The sequence below is a fragment of the Pteropus medius genome, unplaced genomic scaffold (genome assembly GCF_902729225.1).
Source record: "Pteropus medius unplaced genomic scaffold, Ma_sr-lr_union100, whole genome shotgun sequence".
Lineage (NCBI taxonomy): Eukaryota > Metazoa > Chordata > Mammalia > Chiroptera > Pteropodidae > Pteropus > Pteropus medius.
Window position 1 is genome coordinate 1,171,759 of NW_024349801.1, and position 24,817 is coordinate 1,196,575.

Sequence of the window (24,817 nt, forward strand, 5' to 3'; positions counted from 1 at the left end):
GAAGTCTCACGACAGAATCTTCTAAAAGGCTATTTTGCTCTCATATACATAAAATTCATGTTTCTCAAGCAATGCTATAAAATCTCAGCCATGTAGGTATAAACTAAGATGAAAATGTGTGACTATGGGATTTCTGAATAGTGATTCATGTTGTACAACAGAAATAGAATGGTGGGAGGACAGGAAAGGAGGTAAGAAGAGATAAAAGAGCTTTAGAGAAAGGGAGTTAAGGTTTATTTGAATTAAAAATATTAGAAATATCGAAACTACAATGAGATGCCACTTTACATCCATTAGGATGGCTATTTAGAAGGATGGAAGGAAGGAAGGAAGGAAGGAAGGAAGGAAGGAAAGGAGGGAGGGAGGGAGGGAGGAAAAAAGAAAAAAGGAAAGGAAGAAAATAACAAGTGTTGGCAAGAATGCAGAGAAGTTAAACACTGTGTAATCTTGATAGGAATATAAAATGGTGCAACTGCTGTGGAAACCAGTTGGCAGTTTCTCAAAAGGTTAAACATAGAACTACTCAATAATTATATGACCCAATAATTCCTCTTTTGGGTCATAATTCCCCAAAAGAATTGAAAGCAGGAACTTCAGAAGATACTTGTACACTCATGTTCATAGCGGCATTATTCACAATAACCAAAAGGTGAAAGCAGCCCAAGTGTCCATCAACAGATGAGTGAATAAACAAACTGCGATACATACATCCAATGGAAAGTTATTCAGCCTTGAAAAGGAAGATAATTCTACTACGACATGGTCGAATCTCGAGGACATTATGATAAGTGAAATAAGCCAGACACAATAGGACAAAGAGTGTATGATTTCATATATGAGGTACCTAGAGCAGTCCAATTCGGAGAGACCGAAAGTAAAAGGGTATACGCCAGGGGCTGGAGGGCGGGGCGATTGGGGAGTTATAGATTAGTAGGTACAGAGTTTCAGTCTGGGAAAATGAAGGAGTTCTGGAGCTGGATAGTGGTGATGGCTGCACAGCAATGTGAATGTACTTAATGCCACTGAACTACACACTTAAAAAAATGGTTAAAATGGTAAATCTTGTGTTATATGTATTTTACCACCACAAAAATAAACTGGCAAAATTCGGGATTGTCGCATTTCCATCTGAGCTCTGTGGGGCGAGCCACCAGTCTGGGCTGCTGCTTTGGGTTTAGTGTGGCTTCTTAGTGTCCCTGCCCTCCTAGAGCCTTGGTCTGCTGGGGTTTGGAGGAGGGAGTAGAGGGAGGTAAGGGGTGGGGGCGGGGCAAGGCCCAGAGCCCAGATCCTGCTTCCCCCTGAGAAGCCCAGGCCAAGGCCCCCCACCCACTGCCACCGCCCGGTGATCCTGCCCTGCCACCTCTGCAGGCACATCCACAGTGATGAGCTCAATGTGGCCAAGCACATCTATCCACAAACACTCTCCAAGCCATTGCTGATTCCTACAGCTTTAATACACCAACGGCAGTAAAATCATTTCACCTTCAATATGGAGCAGGAATTTTAAAATTATAGGCCTGGAACAATGATAGTAAGTATGTTGTAAAAGCACCATTTAAAAAAAAAAGGCTTTATAGCAATATAAATATTAGCATCAGGTCACCCCTTGGTTTATGTAACCCTCTCCACAGTAATTTTGAGTGATGAGTGCAGCTCCAATTTTCAATCCAAAAGCTCCCCTTGGCCTTCCTGAAGGCCTCAGAAATGCCCTGAAACAATAATCATTTGTGTATTGATTTGAGAGAGTCAATCCAATTCAGCCCACCTCACTAAATTATTAATGGAGCAAAGCCAGTCAGAGGCCCGAGGTGGGTCATCGGATAAGATTTGTTCCTTAACCTTGTTGCTGCCACAGGAATAAAGGCGACAGACAGGTTGAGATGGCCTGAATCCAGAGGCACACGTGCAGAACTGGGAAACCCGAGGCTGGAGGCATGGATTAGAAAAGCTTTGGGGACAAGCCCTCACATCCCAAGGAGCACGTGTGGGAGATGAAAGCAGCTTGCAGAGGTGGCCTCTAGTGAGGCCGCCTGTCCCTGTCAGAGCTCCTAGGACTCCCTGGGGGAAACAGAGTGGGCAGTGAGCCGCTACCCACTCACCAGGGTGCAAAGGGCCCCTCTTCCACCATGGTGGACACCAAGTCTTTATTATGGACATAATGATGATACTCAGATCAACTAATTTTTAAGTTTTTCTTACTTCAAAAGGAAGTTTTGTATCATTACCTTGAATGTAAATCCAGTTCTCTAGCCATCAGTAGGTAACCGCCACTATTTATGGCTAGAGAACTGGATTTACAAAATGCATTCCTGTTTCCCTCTCTCTCTCGCCCTCCCCGCTCTCCCCACCCCAATTCTGTACCAGGAGACTTTGAAAAGTAGTCTAGAGCACACTAGCACCAAAACAGAGACTTCCTCCTCAATGAGAAACCCTGGAGGGGAACTAAAGAGAACAATGTCCTTGCGATGCGGTTCAGGTTCAGAGGTATTTCCTGCAAGATGTGACATCCTTGATCTGGATCATCCAGGTCACACTGGAAGTCACCCCCAAGCGTCCCACAAGCAGGAAAACTGGCACAGGGAAGCACAGAGGTTCTGGGGTCCCCCACTCACTCCCCAGTGAGCAGTTTTCTTAAGCTTTATGAGCTTTGGCTTCCTCATCTGTAAAAAAGCACAGCAGCACCTGTATCACTCGGTCACGGTAAGAGCTAAAAGCGTTCTATCCGTAAGGCGCTTATAACAGCGCGAGCGCAGAGGAAGCCCTCGGTAAATGCCTGCCGTTCCCTGACTGCTCCCCTCTGGGAAAACTCCTCTTCAGTCTTCAGAACCCAGGTCAACTGTGTTCTCCGTGCCCTCCCAGAGAGAGAGAAAACTCTCGCTTCACTGGGCTTTCTGTTCAAGGTACAGATGTGGGGCGGCACACGTCATCTCCTCATATGTGATTTGTAGGCTCATTTTCATGGCTGTCTGTGTCCTTAGGCTGTCAGCTCTTTCCTAGAGGTGTTAACATGTCTTCTCCATCCCCATCATCCAGGGCAGCTCTGCTCACACCTACGTAGGTGATGAGGATGTGCTGACTAACAGGAGTTGAAGCAGATGACATCATGGCTCGGGCTGCCTATGGGAATAGTGTTCTTTCATTGTGTCTCTAACCTCTCATTCCATAAATCGCAGCCTGTGGGACAGGAGTGCCACCCAGCATCCCTTGGAATTGGACATCATCACGGGGAATCCTGCCCCATGCCATTCTGCTCCCTCCGCATCCCAGCCTGGGTCAGAGTGCATACTTCTCTTCCTCAGTTTTATACTTTTACTACATGCTATGTACCCAGGACCAATGAGCTTATCGTTTTGTGTGTTTTAAACTTTTACGTACGTGCCAACATATTGCTTGTATCCTCTGACAACTCGCTTTTTTCACCCAACATTATGTCTTTAAGATTTAGCCACGCGAATATGTGAAGATCTAGTTTAGTCACCTGGCAGCCATGAAAATGCATGGTGCCCAGGCCATGCTTCCCGCATGCTGCTCCCAGCCAGCAGCTGAGCCTGGCAGCGGTATGAATGTCAGTCCATCGCTGTGAGTCGTGGGACTCCTCTAAGGAGCAACTCTGACTCAGGGATGCCCGACGGCCTGGCCGAGCCTTTCTTGTGCTGCAGTGCGAACCTCTCCCTACCCGCCCCTCCCTCACAGGGTCATGTCTGCATCAGACCTGCGGGCAGGCCCCCACTTCTTGGGCTCCCTCCCTTTGTTGTTTAGGCATTTCTTCCAGTAAACATCTCACAGATCTGATCTCATCTAAGTGTCTGCTTCTCAAAGGACACAAACTAACACAATTCCTGTTAACTTTTTTGGTATTATTATTCTATTGGATATAGAATGCCACTCCTTATCCATGCATTCCATACTGAGGGACATTCAGACTGTTCCAGTATTTTGCTATCGCCAGTAATGCTGACACATGTGATGGTTTCTGAGTCATGAGAGACATACAACTGGGGTTTTCCCCTTAGCTTGGCATGGGGGTATTTGAGATCTTCAATGGTCCGCAATGACCCCAGACTCCTGGCAGTCATGCTCTTGTATACTCCTCTCCTTGAGTGTGGGCTGTACCTAATGACTTTCTTCTGAGTGGTAAAAGCAATGAATGTCACTTCCAAGATTAGTTTACAAAAAATCACGGCCTCCACCTTGGGCTGCTCTCCCGCGCACTTGTTCACCCCAAGGGAAAACATGATGTGAGCTGTCCCATGGACAGGCCCCCAGGGCAAGGACTGAGGGAGGCCTCCAGCCACCACTATCAAGAACTGAATCCCACCTACGGTCACTGCATGAGCATGAAAGAGGGTCATGCCTCGGGGGAGACTTTAGTTGAGCCTGCAGCCCCATGACTGCAACCTCCTGAGGCTCCCAGCTGAGCAGAGTCCTGACCCGCAGAAACCATGAGAGAATCCATGTCAGTTTGTAAGCCACTAAGCTTCACAGAACTTTGTCATGTAGCAGCAGATAACTAATATCATGTCCAAGTGCATTCATAAACATCTATCCAATTCTCTTACCCCAGAGCTAGCAACGGACCCTGAGCTCTTGCCTATGATGATGCATGGCCCTGATCCTCTTGTAATTACAGGTTTGTTTTCATCCTCACTCAGCCTCAGAGGCTATGGGGGACAGCACCGACCACAAGCTGGGCACACCTAACGGATCCTCGCTCTACGGTGCCCACACATTCATTTTTCCTTCCTTCCTTCCTTCCTTTCTTTCTCTCCCCTTCCTTTCTCCTCCTCTCCTCTCCTCTCCTCTCCCTCTCTCTCTCTCTCCAAATATATTTGAACATTTATTAGGCATCAGGCGATGTCTGAGGCTTAGTAATACAGCGATCAAGAAGAGGACCAGGACTCTGCTTGGGGACTGTTATGGGATGAACTATGCTCTTCTAAAATTTACATGTTGAAGCCCTAAAACCCCGGTACCTGAGAATGTGACTGTATTTGGAAACAGGGTCTTTAAAGAGGTAATTAGGTTAGACTGAGGCCATTAAGATGGGCCCTAATCCAATCTGACTGGGGTTCTTATAGGAAGAGGAAATTGGACAAAGATGTGTGAGCACATAGAGAAAAGGGCCACATGGAGATGTAGCAAGAAGGCAGTCATCTGCAAGACAAGGAGAGAGGCCTCAGGAGAAACCAAACCTGCTGACACATTGACCTTGGACTTCCAGCCTCCAGAACCATGAGCGAATACGTTCCCAGTGTTCAGGCCCCCAGTCTGTGGTATTTTGTTATGGCAGCGGTATCTGACTCATTCAGGAACTAACAGAGAGGTGACTCTAAAGATGCAGGTAAGTAAGTGAGCGTAACACGCCGAGGTGAAGGTAAGTGCACTGTTGGGATCGGGATGGAGGGGTCTCAGGTGTCCTGGCGGAGGGATGCGCCAGGGTGACCAAAAGCTGCCCAGGTGGCTTCAAGCTGAGAAGTAAATAACAAGTAGCTAATTGGACAAAGGTTTGGAGACAGAGAGAACGGCTTGTGCAAAGGTCCCAAACTCTGGGAGACAGCTGCTGAGCAGACAGGAGCAGGGCTTAGATGTTCTCCCTCCCCGGCCCCATGCCTCAGTTTCCTTCTGAGGATGCTCGGCCCCTTGCCATTGTTAGAAGTCCAGAGAAGTGTATTAATCAATACTCTCTACCTTGCTCCCAGCAAACATGGACAGGGACTTGACCAAGACTGGCCAGTCACCACCAGTGCCAAGCTGATGCTCGGTTTTGCTACTGTGAGTTCCTTTGTCCTCTCCCTCTGTGACAAAGTTCCTGGTGGTTAGAACAGGCGGTAGTGTCCACTGTGGGGAAGGGCGGGCTGCAGGGGTGGAGACTGATGCTGTCCCCGCATGTGGCAGGACCCACACCCAGAGTCTGTCTTCTCAACCATTCTTGTGGGGAAGGGTAAGAATTACACATTTGCTTCTAAGGGAAAATTTGGCAAACAGAAACACCTGAGAGAGGGCATGGGGGTAGGTTCCAGGTCTACATAATAACATTTTAAAATTTTAAGTGGAAATAGAGGTATTCACTGAATCCACAGCTCACTGGCTGGCCAGGATGGGCTCGCAGAATATAAAAGTAATGTATTATTGTTTTAAAGAAAACCATGACCAACCACACAGAGAATAACACTTTTATTTTGGCAAATATCCTTCTGACTGCTTTTGTAAAAAAATTTTACTGTGGTAAAATATGCACAACATAACATTCACCATTTGAACCATCTAGGTGTACAATTCAGTGGCATTAGGTACATTCGCGCTGTTGTACAACCATCACATCACCCGTCTCCAGAACTTTTTTCATTTCCCCCAAACTGAAACTCCGTCTCCATGAAACAGTGACGCCCCATTCCCCTCCCCCAGCCCCTGGCAACCACCATTCTGTTTTCTGTCTCTACGAATGTGACTCTTCTAGTACCTCACGTAAGTGGAATTACGCAATATTTGTCCTTTTGTGACTGGCCAGACTACTTTTGTAAACCCACATACAGACTTTACCCAGAAATGGAATCACAGTAAGCAAGTTTTGTGACTTTTTTATTTGGCAGCTCATCGACACCGTGTCTCCACGTGCGCATAGGAAGTTCTGCTTCCTCATTCTGAGTGCCTGCCCCACACTCCAGGGAAAGCCGTACATGTCATTTGCCTAACACACACCTGCTGGTAAACATTAGGTTGTTTCCAGTCTCTCTCCTGAGCAATCTTCAGTAAACGACCTCCGTCTTCATCCTCACGAAGAGATGCAGTCAGGTCTTTAAGATGAGTGCCCAGGGGTCTGGTTTCTGAGCCACAGGGAGCCGTTTAAACACTGAAGCACATTGCCAGATTGTGCCTAGAAGATGGGGCATAAAAAAGGCTCGTTTTCTCAGCAACTCGGGCTTATCATCAGCCTTTATTATAGTTTCTTATGCGGCTAGAGGGGAAAAACCTCACCGCTTCAATGCATTTACTCGATTGAACATCTTCTCATGTTTATTGGCCATTTGCCTTTCTTCCTTTGTGAATTGCTGATCCCCACGTTTTGCAATTTTTTTCAAGGAAAAAAATAGGATTAAAAAATAAAGAGGTATGCATACGAGGAACAAAGCCAAATAAAATTGTGCCTCTGTAAGCCTCTCAGAAGGGCACATTTGTCAACAGAATGAACACGCTTTGAAATTACTCCTTTAGCAGGTTTCCAGGATATTTTTTGTCAATATGTGAATCATTAGCATCACGATAGCTGAAATAATCAGCGCCAAAAGCTCATAGATTTCCTTCCAATCCCTAAATCTCGGATAACAAAGAAAATAAGCAAATTATCTAGCATTAGAAACACAAACTTACATTCTCTCAGGATGCTGAGGCCAAGTAACACTTAACATCACTTCTGGTACCTCGTGAGCTGTGTGCAGACAGGAGGTCACCAAGATCCTTGGGGCAGGCTTTCTTGCACTTGAATCCCTCTATTGTCAGCAAAGGAAATTATGCGAAAAATAAGAATGTAATGTTCACCCCCATCCCCAGAGAATGAGCATCCCAAAAGTTCACGCAACTATTTATGTAAATAACATTCTGTGCCACTTAGAAAACCAAGAGATAATGTTCTTTTTATTTTGTCTATTTTTTTAAATTTCTAATAAAGAGGAGAAAATAACTCTAGTTTTCCTTAACTTTGTCAGCAAGAGCCAAAGTCTAATTTGATTCGATCTAAAGTGTGGCCACGGGTAGCCATGAAGGAGTCGAGTTTGGGAGGCAGGGAGAACATAGGCATACCCAAAACTACTGCGCTCCGTCAAGTCTAGTTATAACAATAGTGACGATGACAAAAACGATAATAATAACAGCTCTCAGAAACACTGTAACACCTTCGAGGCAACAAGTTTGTTTTCTGCTCCTTGGGAGATAAAAATCTCAAATCATTATCCCCATTGTCACTCTTTGATACACCTTAGTCTCAAATTCAGTCTCGGTGTTCCTCCTTACAACATCTTGTCCTGGCTGTCCTCTGAGTACCCTCTCCATGCAAGATCCTGTGTGCAGTAAGTCAGAGTGGATTTCCCTCACTTTATGAAATATAAAAGTGGGAGCAGTATGGTGTGGCTCAGCCACAGTGGCCCACCACTTAGACGAAGGAGGAGGAAGTCAGTTGAGAGAAAGTGACAGGTGATATGGAAAAACTCTCCTTTCTAGAAGAAAACATAAATTATCCAAGGAGAGACATTAGAATGCTTTCTGCTGCAAGTAACAGAAACCTGACTCAATTTTTCCTAAGGCACTCTGGCCTGGGGTGTGTCCCAGAGCTCAGGACAAGAACAAACAGAGAAATTTGGAAGCAAACTGTATGGTTTGGGTCTCTCATCCCAGCCCCACTCCCTGTGCCTGATCTGTTCTCTTCCCCAGCTTCTTCTGTTTCTTGCAACCGCATGGCAGAAAACAATGCACCCCACCACCACCACCATCACCCACAGCACCTAGGTCTGCACATTATAGGCCAGCCACCCAAGTTCCAAATTCTATAAAAGGGCTGTTGTTGGCCTAGGCTGGCCAGGTGCTCTTTTTCATAGGCCATCCTGAGTCAGGTGTCCAGCTGTGGTCCAGGGCTAGGGTTCTCTGGTCTTCAAGTCCTGGGATTGACATCAAGTAGAAGCAATTCACAGATATTCCTGTAGTATATCCTACAACTTGCCATGAACTTCTGAATTACAAGGTTTTGCTGTGAACATAAGTTTTCAATTCAGTTGGTAAATGCCAGGGGTGGGATTGCTGATCGTATGGTAAATATATGTTTAACTTCATAAGAAGCTACCGCAGCTCAGTCAAGAAGAAGTAGATAAAGTGAATAGTGCTATATCTATCAAAGAAATTGAAATTATAATGAAAACCTTCCAACAAAGGAAGTTTCGTGCCCATGTGGTTTCACTGGTGAATTCTACTAAACAATTAAAGAAGAAATCATATCCATTCTACACAACCTTTTTAAGAAAATCACACAGGAGGGTAACTTCCCAATTCATTATATAAGGCCACATTTATCCTGACACCAAAACTCCTTTATAAGAAAAGAAGACTGTAGACCATTAGGCCACATGAACATAGATGCAAAATTCCTCAACAATGTATTAGCAGATTTAATCGAGCAATATATTAAAAGGCTAATATATCACAACTAAATGGAGTTTATCCCAAGAATACAAGGCTAGTATGATATTTCAAAATCAGTCCATGTAATTTGTCAAAAATTTATAGATCTGTACACCACAAAGAGGGAATTTTACTGCACGCAAATTTTTAGAAATCACCCAGAATGTCAGGTGAATCCAAGATGGAATGTGCACTGTGACAAATGAATCTGCTTACAGATGGTTGGCTTAATCGCATTAAAACTGATGAGAAAGAAAGGAGCTAAAACAGCGTATTGACTAGATACTAAAGACTAAAGAAAAAAAGAGCTGTTCAGAAACTCTAGTTGGGAAATTTGTTTCTCAAACAGATAAAGGCTATTTTATATGTTTAATAGAGTTGAACAAATAAGTAAATGTACTGTAAATAATGAGAGACAGAGAAAGAAGTTACACAAAAAGCAAGTGGGGAATGCTAGAATGAATGCTGGGGTGCTGCATTGGAGTATGAAATATCATTATGCCATCATTTGTTAAAGTCAGTACAAAGACGGACAGAAATATAGATGTGTGTGTATGCATGTTTAGAATACGTACATAAAATCCCCCAGCTCCGTTTGCTGAGAGGGCCCTGAAGCAGTGACACCCCAGTAGGAATGAGCACATCCAACACCCATTGATTTCTAAATACTGTTCTCTAACCAGGATCCTTGGGGAAGAAGGTGATTCGAGGGCTGTGACAAAGAATACACAGATGAGCTGGCAGAAACACCTGTCTGGTATACTCCCCAAAATACGTAATTTCAGTCTATGAGGAAAACATCAGACAAATCTAAACTGAAAGACATTCTGCAAAATGCCCGAACAGTAGTCTTCAAAAGTGTCCGTCGTAAAAGACAAAGTCATGACGATCAAGGAACTGTCACCTATCGGAGGAGACTAAGGAGACATGAGGACTACATGCATTGTGGGGTCCCGGACTGGATCCTGGAACCAAAAATGGACTTAGTGAAAAACTGGGAAAATCTGAACGAAGCCTGTATTTTAGTTAACAGTATAGCACCAGTGTTAATTTTGTTCTTTTGATAAACATATCGTGGTTATACGATATGTTAACATTAGGGGTGCTGAGTGAAGAGTACGCGAGAACTCCCAGTACAATTTTCCCAACTCTTCTGTAAGTACGAAATCAATTCCATATAAAAACGTTTCTTTTTTAACCACGCATAGAAATGACTATACACTTAATACAATGGCTAAAATAAAAACATCGGTGGTACCAAGAGGTAGTGAAGTAACAGAGCAACTTGAATTCTCACACATTGCTGGTGGGAATGCAAAACAGTATGGGCATTGTAGAAACCAGCGTACGGATTGTTATAAAGGTCAACATACACTTCCCTTATTATCCAGCAATCCCAGTCAGGTATTTACCCTAGAGAAATGAAACTATGTTCACACAAATCTGGATTTGAGTGTTGATAGCAATCTTATTCATAAAAAATAAAAAAATTAAAAAAACTAGGAATAACCCAACTCTCTTTCAAGAAGACAGACAAACCCTGGTACACTCAAATAATAGAATGCTACTCAGCAGAAAACAAGAAACTAACCACTGAACTATAAAACAACATGGATGAATCTTAGTGTGGATGAAAGAAACCAGACTCGCAAGGCTCGCTACTGTATGATTCTATTTATATGACACAGACAGGCGAAACCTTAGGGAAATAGTAAATCAGTGGTTTCCAGAGGCTGGCATTTGTGGAGGGGTTAACTACAAGGGATATTTCTGGGGAGATGAAACTATTCTTTATCATGATTGTAGTGGTGGTTACATGACTTAATGTGTTTGTCAAAACTAAAAACCATACACTAAAAACGATAAATTTTATGACATGTAAATTACTTTTTAATTAAATTTTTAAATTTAGTCTAGCAGATAGAAAGGCCCAGGACTCTTGACACCTCATTCCAGTCTCCGTCCCACCTTTCCAGAGGTAACCACTGAAATGAATTTAATATCTACCCTTCTGACCCTAAAAAAATTTTTGACATACCTATATGTGTACCCATAGAAAATACACCATTCAAATTTGTTTTTTTAAGCATAATAAACATAGCCCATTGCACATATTGTCCTATGTTTGTTTTATTTTTGCTCAGCAATGAAGGGATTTTCAAGAGTCCCCTCAGAAGGTGTCTAGAGTCATCCTGGAACAGATACCGATGTGTCACCGGGACCACGTGAAGACACTGTGGCCTTCGCCCACCCGGCCCTCCCTTCCATTCCTCCTGGAGACGTTATCTCCAGCTGCCTTTGGGCACTCACCACCCTCGTGCTCAGCCCAGGGGTCAGTGGAGCTGATAAGCCACCGAAACCCCACCAACTCCGTCTCAGGGACCAGCCTGTGACTCAGGCCTGAGCCAACCATTGCACATTTTATATTCCTTTCCCAGGTGTCAGAGACCACATCCAGGAAAGGTGCAAGGCCCAACTCTAGCTCACCAGTTTGGCCCAAGTCTTTAGAGCAGCGAGAAACTCTCTTCATCCTGAGTGGGTGGGGCAGCGGGATGTCAGTGTGGGGCCACCAGCAGCCAGCTCTTCTCCTGCCTGAAATGGAGGCAACCCCAAAGGAAGCAGAGCCAAGGAATGGAGAATGAGTGGGTATTAAGGCATTGCCAGAGACCCTGGAGCCACCCCAACATGAAGTCAGTGCCACACTTGGATTTCCCAGTGTCAGGAGCCAGTGAACATCTCTTTTCCTTCAGTCCTAAAGAGTCCTGAGGAGCACGCAGGCCCATGCGCCAGCTGCAGACTGCAGATCGCCCGGACCCACACAAGAGGTCACCTCCCTCCCCGTCTGGGCTGCCCTCGTGCCCTCCATGTGCTGTGACACCCTCTCCTTCAACTGAACTTGCCTCCAAAAGGCACTGAAGACAATACCAGGAAACACAGCCCGGTCAGTAGCACATGCTTTGTTTCCATCCACTTTATCTGTCGGAATCCTCTGGCCTCTTCGTCAAATGGAGGCCTTGCCATGCTGTGAGGGTACGGGCAATGGGCAAGAAAAGTTAAATCTGCATGGAGCTAGGGGTGGGCAGACTGGGGTGAAGATCCAATTGCTGTCAACATGACTTTGATTGCTTTAATATTTTAATTGAGATTAACTTTCATGTAATGAAATGCCTAGATCTTAAGTGTACAATTAAATGAGCCTGAAAAATACTTACCGGTACCCCTACCAAGATAAAGAGCATTTCCATCACCCCAAAAAGTTATTTTGTGCCATTTCTCAGTCAGTCCCTCCACCACATAGGCAACCGCTGGTCTGTTGTTTCTATAGATTCATTGGCATTTTCTCAAGATTCATATCAAGGAATCATAAGTTCTGTACTGCACAATGTGAAATTTCATCCGTGGTGGTATAAGCACCATTCCTTTTCATTGCCAGTGCTTGGACATGCCACAGTTTATCTATGTCCTGTGATGGATACCTGGGCAGATCCCAGTTTGGGCTATTATATTTAGAGCATCCATAAACATTTGTGTACAAGTCTTCTGGTAGATATTGTTTTCATTTCTCTTGGAGAAATACTAAATAGTGGGATTGGTGATAGATAACATGGCTTTTCAATGCTGACGAAATGAGGTAATTTCCACTGCTCTGCTAATCTCACCAGGCCTTCCTCTGCTGAAAATTATTTTGTTACTTATATGTATTGCAGGTATATTTTTCCAGTTGTTTTTCCCCTATGATTAAATTTACCATTCAATAGCCCAATTTGCACAACCCAGAATCTCACACACACACGCACACACACACACACACACACACACACGCACACACACATCTAACAAATTACTGGCAGTAATAAAAGAGTTAGGCAAGAGGGCTGCTTTAAAGAGTCACATCCAAACATCAAGGGCAATCATACATAGCAGTAGTGTAGGAATTAGAAATTAATAGAAAATTATCCCATTCGCCATACCTAGAAATAAACCCAGCAAGAAACGTACAAGACCTAGATTAAGAACACTGTAAACTGACCAAAGGACTTGAGAAACAATGTAAATAAATGAAAAGACAGAAGATTCTGTAACAAAGTCAAAAGGCAAATGACAGACTGAGAGACAATACTGATGATATCTATGATAAGCAAAGGATTCTTATCTAATATAAATTCTACCTACAGATCAGTAAGAAACACACAACTGAAATAATGAGCAAAGGGTATGAACAGGCAAGTCACAGGAGGAATGCGTAAAACCAACCAACATATAGAAGGATTCCCAACTCCACTTGTAAGCAAGAAAAATATGGATTAAAATAACAATAAGATGGGATGTGATTCTATAGTGTAGCGGTTAGCATGTCTGCTTTACATGCAGAAAATCCTAGGGTCACACTCCAGTGGAGCCACCATCCACGGTCTACAGCCATGCCACCCCGAACAAGCCCGATGTCTGATTTCAGAAGCGAAGAGGGTCGGGCCTGGTTAGTACTTGAATGGGAGACCACCTAGGAAGACCAGGTGCTGTAGGCATAAAAAATAATAATAATAACAATGAGATGGCATTTTACAAAACTGCCCCTGATATTGGCAGGGTGTGGAAGAGTGGGTACTCCAGAAAAGCTCGAGGAGGGGGAAATCAGCGTGGCCTGTACGTACTGCACTCAGCAATCCTCTCTCAACCTTGTCTTTAAAATACTCATGAGTACAAAGAAATCTGTTTTTGAGGGGAGCACCATCCCAGCTTTGTCCATCGTGGTGAGATTTAGAGAAAATCCCACACTACCAAAATGTCCACCAGCAAGGGATGGGTCCTGGGCTTCATGTAATAGCCACAGCCAAGCCAGGAACACGGTGGAGTAAAAACATAAGAAAGCTAGGGGCACTCACTTGGTAAGACTTCCAAGATGAACATGTTGATCATTCATGTTAAAAACACATGCACATGAGATTTATCTCAGGAATGCAAAGATGGTTTAACATCTGAAAATGAATTAATGTAATACACCATATTAGTAGAATAAAAAACAAAAATCACATCATTATCTTAACCGATGCTGAAAAAGCATTTGACATAATCCAATACCCTTTCCTAATAAACACACTCAACAAACTAGGAATAGAAAGGAATTTATTCGACTTGATAAAAGGTACCTATGAAAAACCCACAGCTAACATCATGTTTCATCATGTTTCATACTTCATACTTTATTAAGTATGAAGTATGAAAGAGCAAATGCCCCTAGACTGTGAAAAAGACAAAGTTGTGCTCTCACAACTTTTATTTAATATTGTACCGAAGGTTCTAGCCAAAGCGATTAGGCAAGGAAATGAAATAAAAAAACAACCAGAATGAAAAAAAAGAAGTAAAACTATTCACAGAACACATGATTTGTATATAGACAATCCTAAAGAATTCACTAAATGCCTATTTGAACTAATAAACGAGTTCAGCAAGGTTGCAGGATATAAGGGTAAGATACAAAATCAAGTGTATTTCCATATATTTACAATGAACAATCTGAAGATGCAATTAAGAAAACAATTCCATTTACAATAACATCACACAGAAGAAAATACTTAGGGATAAACTTAGCAAAAAAAATGAAAAATTTATGCTCTGAAAACAAACAAATGAAAAAACCCCACACACAAACAACAACAACAACAACAACAACAACAACAAACATTGTTGAAAGAAATTAACGCTCAAATGCTCAAAACTGACCTGGTATATCTCAGGCTAACAGTAAAGACGCGCCAGAAAAATATCAGCCCCACGATGACTCAAGCTCTATTAGCAATAAACTCATCTCTGATGATCCTATCAGAACTGCAGAGCCACAAAGTATACCTACAAGTGTTTCTTTGCAATGTCAATCAAAAACAACCAAGCTGTAAAGGGCAAGAAGTGACCTCAGAACAAGAGAAAAAAGAGACAAACTCAGACACACGGGGAAGGCAGAGAGTGGAGCTACTTCTGGGGCAGGTGAATTTAACTACTGCCATTACTGCAATTTTTGCAAATCATTGAAACTCTCCTGTTGCACCTGCCATGAATTTTGTTGAGTTTGGCATAAGAATTCCTGGGTAACTTTCACCGCACCCCCGGAGACTCCAATGCTGTTGCCCCAGGTCAGTCCCCACAGCCGCATATTCTTACTCCGCCCTGGGCCTCAGGGAGCCGCCTCACACCTGGCCCTCTAGAGACCCGGCTCTGAACTCGGCACACGGAGACCCAGTCCATCTTTCCCTCCCTGGAGTTTTCCTACTTCTATCAGCCTGGGGGTCACGCTGGCCAGATTCAGTTCTCCAATCTCCCTGGCGCCCCTGACTTTGGCCCTCACTTGACCTCGGGGAGTCTGTCTTCCATCTGTGACAGGTGACAGCGACCGCAGCGCCGGAGAGAGGAAAAAGTCAGCAGGCCAGTGAGAGGCTCAAGGCACGGCGTCCAGTCGGCCGCTTCCCGGAGAAATGGTGGAGGAGTCCCTGGCTCGCCCTCTGCAACGCAACCGCGAGGGAACAGTGGCTCTGCAAAGTCCCCCCGCCGTGGAGACGACCCTAACGGGGTGTCTCGTTCTGACTCGCGGATGTGAGAGCGCCGAGGTCGCTCAACGGCTCCCGGAGACCCAAGGAGGCGGACCATGGGCCAAGCTAGCGCCCCACCTCGCCGTAGGCAGGGAACCCAAAGTGGCTTCTTAGGCTCACTCTCACTACCCAAAAAGAGGATGGGTAAGGGTACAGAGCAAAATTGGGCAGCGACAAAATGTGAGTCGGGGTGCTCGGTTAAGGCACCGCTGGGATTCGAACCCAGGATCTCCTGTTTACTAGACAGGCGCTTTAACCAACTAAGCCACGGCGCCGCCCGCATGGGTACCGCGAGAATTTGTTCCTCATTACCATTTACTCCAACAGTTGCAGACATGCGCACGAGTTTTGTCGGTGGCAGGCGCATGCGTGTTGTAGGACCCTGCTCACAGAGGCGCTAGGGTTAAGCGATGGAACACAGAGGACTGAAGCTCCGGCGGCGCGCGGTGGGCGGAGCCGGGCGCAGTTCTCTGCCCAATCTCCTCTAAAGTGCACGTCCGGACGTGGAGCCAGGGTGGCCCCTTTCTTTAGGCCATGCTAACACAAGGTCCCGGCCTTCTGCCCTCCAGAGCTGGAGCAGGAAAGTACCCTAGGCTGTCCGACGAGGCCAGGCCCCCTCCTGCTCCGGAAATCTCCGCCCCGCCAGCGCAGCCGGGCTGCCAGCTCCCCCGGCTTGCTACCAGGGCTCACGCCCTGCGGTGGTCCCGTCGGGACCGCGCATCCGTCTCATCGCACTGGCGCCCTCCGCCTGGGAGGCCAGAGGCCCACCTCGGCCGCACTCGGACCATCGGCGTCACCAGCCCCGTCATCCTTGGGGCTCATCTGCCCTCCTGTCGAGACCAGACCCATTGGGCCGCTTCTCCGGCGGACTCTGAGAGGGGAAGAAAGAGTCCGGGGACACTGAGGGATCGAAAGCTTCGAGGGGGCCAGGCTGCTGGCCTTGGAGCACCAACGCCATTCGTGGGGAGAATTCCACTGCAAGGCAAGGCCTTACCCACTCAGGCTTCTCCCTTGCCCAGTCTCCTCACTCAGACACATCTGCCGCTTTGTCCCAACACTTTAGGGGACCTTCGAGCAACAACGAAACCAAACAGTACTAATCTAGTCACCCAGCAATTCCTCGGGTGGGAGGGTCTCATCCACAGAAAGTCTTCGCACAAGAAGGTTCACAAACGAAAAACAACCTAAGTGCCCGTCAATGAGGGCAGTGTTGGTGTATGCAGTCCGGCCAACCTCCGCGGCGGTGGGGAAGAAATACTTCTATACGTGTCTTCACGTGCCAGAAGACGGAGAACGCTAACAATAAGACTTCTCTTCGAAGGAGAGCCGAATTGCTGAGAGAGCGTGGAGTGGAGCTTTGACATGTTCATACGTTATTCATGTAAATGAATGGATGACTACTGACCAGCCAGCTCCAATCTGAGCAGTCATCAGGGTTGTGACCGAGAAGAACATCACCAAACACAGGACCTGCCCAAAGAATGACTACCAGGTTAGATGCTCCTGGGCAGAATTATTGAATGCCAGTCAGTCGACACTAAATAAATCGGCCCTGCAATTAAGTTTTAAAAACAGACCAAAAATAATAATAATAATTAAAAAAAGATAAAAACAGACCAATGGGCATACGGATGATATTTGAGGGGAATCATGTAAGTAATACCAAGTGGAAAAGGGAGCCCTTCACGTTCATCTACTGAAAACTTCACTCCTTAAGTATTTATGTTGTCCTATAACTTTCCTCAGCGTATAGGACAGCAAGCATTATGCTGTCATATAGGCTGTGGAAGGTCTGTGCGTATACATGGACACATTGGAAATTGAAAAGTCCAGAGAGCATGAACCATTCTGAGATGGAAATGCCCACCACCCGCCTGCCTCACTATACCTTCCTCTGCTCTGGGCAGGTACCCATCTGGGAGCATTAAACAGGGAGACGCCCACAATGCCTTGCCACAGTACGGTGCCCTCCACAGAAGGGGTCCCACACATCTTCCTCTTCATGTGACAAGCCCTTAGCCAAAGGGCTGCCTTACAGTCAACTCCAGAATCTAGAATGGGAGTCCAGAAAGTGTCTGGACGAACACTAGGACACAAAGCTTCAAAAGAGCAAAAACGCTTCTAGAATTCACACGCACTTGTTTTCAAAGGAATCTAGGTTTATTCTGCCTGAAAACTAAAAACAAAGCATTCAATCCCACTCAATAAAGGTGCCGTAGAGCTGAGGAGGCAGTGATAGGGGCCCAGCCAGGGCCTGGCCCCTCCCCCAGTCTGACAAGCCCACCAGGCCAGGGAGTGGCCTCCGAAAAATATCCTTGCAGAGCCCTGAAACCTACATGACAGGTGGCCTGTGATCAAGTCACTCAAAGGGCCCAGTGGGCATCAGGCTGCACTCTCTTGCTGGTAAGTCCTTCTCTTCTGTTGATGATGACTTTGCTGACAGGTTTTTTGCATCTATCCGGCAGAACACACATTTGGTTACTGCTTCAGAAAGGATGTCACTTTCATAGATGGAGAAAGGCCTGTCACATTCTTTGCACTGACATGAAATATTTAGAAAGAGCAGAAAGGAGGTGCTGGTTAGAGGGGATCAAAGCGTGAAGTTAGAATTCTCTCACCTGATCTAACCACCTTGGGCTAGATCAAAGTGAGATCTGCCTCTTCTCTCTGGGGTCTGTAACCCTACAAGGGTAGAAATTTCAGGCCACTGAGAGAGAATGAGCACAGGCTTCTCCCTCTCTTTCCCCCAAAAGCTATGCAGGTAATGCCAGCTCATGTCCCCTGCCATGGGGGTCCTGGGGGCAGGAGTGGCAAGCCACTGGCAGTGAAGAGGACAGGGGGTAGGTGTCTACCCCTGTCCTGTGCTCTGTGCAGAGCAGAACTATGCGGCCAAGGGGATATCCTAACTCCTTGACATCCCGGAAACACCTCACTTTTACAGAACCATGAGAAGCAGGTAGGCAAGGTTTCTTAACAAAGCAGGAATTTTTACTAGATGGTGAAGGTACTGAGCATCATCCTCCGTCTCTGAGCCTGTTTCTGACCAAAGCACAAGAAAACAGTGGATACATATGGTGAGTGCATCACAGCTTACTCACCATATGTGCTTCCCACAAATAAGTGATCAACAGCACAGGGTGGGTACTCGGGCCATGGGCAGAGGTCTCTCAGGGGTTCCCACCACAGCACAGTCCCCTGAGACAAGACTGCAAGGTAGCATGGCCCTGCCCTGCCCTGGCCCCTGTGCTTTGCCACCCTTGCCCACCCGGGGCACTAAAACCTGCAGGAAAGGGAGGGCAAACCCTGCCTGGAGCAGGCCCTGTGGGAAATCTGGTCTCTGAGAAAATCCAGCCTTTTTATTAAACCTTCTTTGTTCTATAGCATAATTCCCCATGGCCCAACCCCAGGACAGCAGGTCTTCAGAGGAGGCAGCTCCTGCTGGCAAGTGGAGGACATGGGCAAGCACTACTCTGTAGCTAGTCAGCTTCCAGGGCCTGAGAGCCAACATGGCCACAGCGGCCATGAGGACCAGCTTGCCATAAAGATGAGGACAATGTGGATCCTACCCCTCACCTCCCTGCCCCAAAGTGTTGTTCCCAAGTGGCTCCCAGCTGGACCTTCTGAGAGGAGACAAGCCTAGGTGGCTGCAGGATTCCGAGGGAAGGAAGACTCAAGAGGGTCCAGCATAGACTCCTCAGCCTCTCAAGGTGGCAGCCAGGTGTCTGCTCTGTGGTCCCAGCAGGGACAGGTCTCCACTGCCCAAAGATAGCCTTTGTAGCCACCCCTGGCTGCACCTGGTGAAGCAGAAGATGTGCCCTCTCTACAACCAGGATTTCCACTAGAGTTACACAGGCATCTGAGCCCCGTCTGTGGGAACTGGGGCACTGGGGGCCTGGCCAGAGGGTCTGCTGCTGGAGTGTAGGAGGCTCACGTGGTGTCTAGCCGTGTGCCCAGCCATTGCTCCAGTGCTCCCTCGGACCTCATTTCCCAGTCTCCCTCACTCGCTCCACTCCTCAAACACACCAGGCTCACTCCTAACTCAAGTCTTCACACTGGCTGTTCCCTCTGCTGGGAAGTTCTTCCCCCAAACATCTGCATGTCTCACTCCCTCACCACCTTCAAGTCTTTGATCAAATGTCACCTTTTCAATGAGACCCGCCAATCCTGACCACCCTTTAAGATGACATAACCTCCAGCACTCCCATTCCCCTCTCCTATGTTATTTTTCTCCAAATTACTTATCACTATGTGACTCACTACACATTTTTCTTATTTCTTTATTTGTTGTTTGTCTCCCTTTTAGAATTTAATTTCCCTTAGGGCAAAGATTTCAATCTGTTTGTTCATGGTTTTATCCCCAGTTGCCCAATAAATGTTTGTTCAAAGCATTAAATTAAACTGTAGCAGTTACTAATAAAAAATTTTATTGGGCTTAATTTTACCCAATACCAACCTGTTCCAACTTTAAGCCCAGGGCCTTTTTGCACTCGATTACCAAAGGAATTTGGTCAATTTCTTCAATATTCCATAGTCTCATGGTCATATCCTAAAACAAGTCAAACAGCAAAATGGTAATCACAAACTGACTCGTTAGGCTGGGAGAGCCCAGGGAGGTGCATTGCATCCAGGTTATGGTGGAGAGCCTCAGCCTGCAGATGAGCAGAGCTAGGGTGACCAAATGTCTCAGTTTCTCCAGCACCCTTCCAGATTTCACACGGTAAATCCCATGTCCCAGCAAATCCCTTTCAGGGTGCAAAAAGTCTCACTTTTCAGTGATAGGTGTAGAAGTTTGGTGGGGGGAGGATACGAAACCCATATAGTGGCCTCCAAAATAGAAGCTGAAAGCAAAACTATTTTTAATGCCCACTATATATGCACAGATGATTCACCTTCCATAGCTGCTGTCACTGTTTCCACAATTTGCAGTTCACAGGAATAGATTATCCATTTTGTGATTCCTCCCAGAGATGCAACTTAAGTATTCGACTCAATTGCACTGTAATTTGGAGTTTTAATAGTCTGCCTTTGATTTTACCTTTAAACTAACTGTTGTGCTTTGTTTCAAGATAGTTCTGGTAGAATTGTTAACACTGTGAATATCACGATCATGTTTTCTAAGAGTCAGAATAATGAAAATGGGAACAATTACAAGACCAATAACAACAGATAAACAGACACATAAGATTGGATTGGAGGGTAAAGAGCCAGAACGAAGGATGCAACGCAGTCTGCAGAAAGGCATTTGAGATCGGGTTTGCTGGAGAAGGAGATATGAAAACACGTATCGTAACTGAGTCTCGCAAGTCTGGGGTGAGACAGGCAAGTTCTAAATCACTCAGAAGTTCTTCATCTCCCCAAAATATACTAATGTGAAAGAAAATTAAATGTAAGACATCGAGACTGGAAAAGAAGAAGTAAAACTATCTCTATTTGAAGATTACATGACCTTGTATACAGAAAATCCTAAGGAATCCACTAAAAAGCTATCAGAACTAATGAACAAGCTCAGCTCAGTAAGGTTGCAGGATACAAAATCACTATGCAAAAATCAATTGTATTTTTATATACTTGCAATGAACAATCTGAAAATGTAGTTAAACAGTTCCTTTAAGTATCGAAAAGAATAAAAAGCTCAGTAATAAATTTAACAAAAGAAGTACAACACTTACAGACCAAAATCTAAAAAATATTGTTGAAACTAAAGAAGACATAAATAAATTGAACATCATCACATGTTCAATCAATCAGAAAACTTAATACTAGTAAGATAAAAATACTGCCCACATCCCCAAATGATCTACAGATTCAACACAATTCTTATGAAAATCTCAGCTGACTTCTTTGCAGAAATTCACTAACTGATCCTAAAATGTGTATGGAAATTCAAGGGACCCATAATAGCCAAAACAATCTTGAAACGAGAACAACATTGGAGGACTCTTACTTACCTCCCTATTTCCAAACTTACTATAAAGCTACAGTTGTCAAGACAGTGTGGTTCAGTTATAAGGATAGAAACATAGGTCAGTGGAACAGAATTGAGAGTCTAGAAATAAACCCTTACATTTATGGTAAATTATTTTTTACCAGGGAGGCAAGACCTAAAACTATAAACCAGAAGAACTAGGTTTATAACTAGAAAACTAGAAAAACCAGAAAGCTATAAAACTTAGAAAGAAACACAGGAATAAATCTTTGTGACCCTGGATTAGGAGTGGTTTCTTAGATCTGACACCAAAATACAAGTGACAAAATAAAAAACAGATAAACTGAACTTCATCAAAATTTAAAACTTTTCTGCTACAAAGACATGCATCACAAAATTAAAGATATATAAGTGACCAATAGGCACAGGAAAAATGTTCAATATCATTAGTCATCAGAGAAATGCAAATGAAAACTGCAAGAAATCACTTCCTAACTATTAGAGCTACCACAATCAAAAAGATAATAACAAGATTGGTGAGGATGTGAAGAAATTGTAACCCTCCTATGCTGCTGGTGAGAAAGTAAAAGTGTTCAGTGCTTAAGAAAACAGTTTGGTAGTTGCTCAAATACAGTCAATAAATACAGTTACCATGTGACCCAACAGTTCCATTCCAGGGTATATACCCAAAATAATGAAACACGGGTTTTCAAACAAAAACTTGTTCATGGATCTTCATAACATTAATATTCACAATAGCCAAGGGTAGAAATAATCTCATTTTCATCAACTGATGAATGGATAAAGAAAATGTGGTGTATATATACAATAGAATATTATTCAGCAGCAAAAAGAAATGAAGTATTGATGCATGTTACAACATGAATAAACCTTAAAAACATTATGCTAAATAAAACAAGCCAATCACAAAGAGCCACACCTTGTATAATTGCATTTACATGAAATGTCCAGAATAGGCAAATTTATAGAAACAAAAAGTAGATTAGCGGTCTTAGGCAATGCAATAAGACAAGATAAGGAAGCATATACAGAGTGGCAAAGAAGAAATGAAATGGTCTTTGTTCACAGATGATAAGACAGCCTATGCTGAAAATCTGAATCAATTAAAAAAACACTTGGATTTAATAAGTGATCACAGCAAGATTAATATACAAAAATAAATCACTTTCCTGTATATGGCAATAAACAAATGGAATTTTAAATTAAAAACACAATAAAATTTATATTAGCACCCCCAAAAATGAAATACGCAGGTATAAATCTAACAAAATATGTATAAGATCTGTATGAGGAAAACTACAAAAGTCTGATGAACAAAACCAAAGAACTAAATATATGGAAAGATTTTATAGGTAGGAAGCCTCAATATTGTCAAGATGTTGGTTCTCCCCAATTTGATCTATAGATTCAGTGCAATCCCAATTAAAATTCCAGCAACTTATTTTGTGAATATTAACAAACTAGTTCTAAAGTTTATATGGAGAGGCAAAAGATCCAGAATAGCCAACATAATAATGGAGAGAAATAATGTTGGAGGACTGCCATTACCTAACTTCAAGACTTACTAGAAAACTATAGTAATCAACACAGTGTGGAACCGGCAAAAGAACAGACAAATCGATGGACCAGGAGAGTCTAGAAATAGACCCACTTCGATATAGTCAAATGATCCTTGACAAAGGAGCGAAGTATATACAATGGAGAGAGAGTATTTTCAACAAATGCTGCTGCGGCAATTAGACTTCCACGTGCAAAAAAAACAAAACAAACAAAACAAAACTGAATCTAGACACAGACTTTACACCCTTCACAAAAATTAACTCAAAATAGATCACAGACCTAAATGTAAAATGCAAAACTAGAAAACTCCTAGAATTAACATAGGAAAAAATCTAGATGACCTTGGATTTGGCGATGACTTTTTAAATACAACACCACCAAAGGCATAGTCCACGAAAGAAAGAATTGATAAGCTAAATTTCATTACAACTACATTTTTTTGCTCTGTGAAAAACACAAGAGAATAAAAGAGAAGCCACAGATTGGAGATAATATTTGCAAATGAGATATCTGATAAAGGACTTTTATCCAAAATACACAAAGAACTGTTAAAATTCAATAATAAGAAAACAAATAACCCAATTAAAAAATGGGCCAAAGATTATAACAGACACCTCAACAAAGAAGATATACGAACGGAAAATAAGTGTATGAAAACACGTTCCACATTATATGTCATCAGCGATTTGCAAATTAAGACAAGAGTCTACAGCCATGCTACCCTGAACAAGCCCGATCACGTCTGATCTCGGAAGCTAAGCAAGGTCGGGCCTGGTTAGTACTTGGATGGGAGACCACCCAGGAAGACCAGGTGCTGTAGACGTAAAAAATTAAAAAATAAAAGATTGTAAGCTGACAAGGTCCTTGCAATCTATGAGGTCAACCAAGGGTTGCCTAAATAAATAAATAAAAATTAAGGCAAGACACCACTACACACCTATTAGAATGGCCAAAATCTGGAACGCTGACAACACCTAGTGTTGTTGAGGATGTAGAGCAACAGCAACTCTCTCATTCATTACTGGTGGGAATAGAAAACGGCACAGAAAATTTGGAAGCTTCTTCCAAACCAAACACACTCTTACCACATAACCCATCAGTCACACTCCTTGGTATTTCCCCAAAGGAGTTGAAAACTTATGTCCACACAAAAACCTGCACATGGATGTTTACAGAAGTTTTATTCATAATTGCCAAATCTTGAAAGTCACCAAGATGTCCTTCGGCAGGTGAATGGATTAAAAACCGTGGTACATCCAGACAATGGAATAGCATTGAGCGCTAAAAAGAAATGAACTATCAAGCCATGAATAGAGATGGAGGAACCTTTAAATGCATATTACTCAGTGAAAGAAGCCAGTCTGAAAAGGCCACATACTGTTGGTATCCAACTATTTTGGAAAAGGCAAAACTATGGAGACAGTAAAAAAATCAGTGTTTACCAGGGGATGGGAGAGGAAGAGATAAATAGATGGAGCACTGAGGATTTTTAGAGCAGTATAGCTGCTCTATATGATACTATAATTGTCGATACATGTCATACATTTGTCCAAACTCATAGAAT

The 24,817-nt window shown here is 44.0% G+C and overlaps 1 protein-coding gene, 1 non-coding gene and 1 pseudogene across 2 annotated transcripts in view; 1 reads left to right on the forward strand and 2 right to left on the reverse strand.

Moving 5' to 3' along the window:
* Positions 1-15,947: 15,947 nt before the first annotated feature.
* Positions 15,948-16,021, reverse strand: TRNAT-AGU (transfer RNA threonine (anticodon AGU)). The gene has a single exon. It is a non-coding gene; the product is annotated as a tRNA-Thr (tRNA).
* Positions 16,022-18,105: 2,084 nt separating this feature from the next.
* The window catches only part of WDR88 (WD repeat domain 88), a 41,480-nt gene continuing 34,768 nt past the window's right edge, over positions 18,106-24,817 (reverse strand). The window contains exons 10-11 of the mRNA XM_039888511.1: positions 20,200-20,292; positions 18,106-18,285 (exon numbers count right to left, since the gene is read on the reverse strand). Of these exons, the coding sequence (XP_039744445.1) occupies positions 18,106-18,285; positions 20,200-20,292 (273 nt within the window). The remainder of the gene's footprint in view (positions 18,286-20,199; positions 20,293-24,817) is intronic.
* On the forward strand, positions 23,958-24,076 carry LOC120581094 (uncharacterized; annotated as a pseudogene).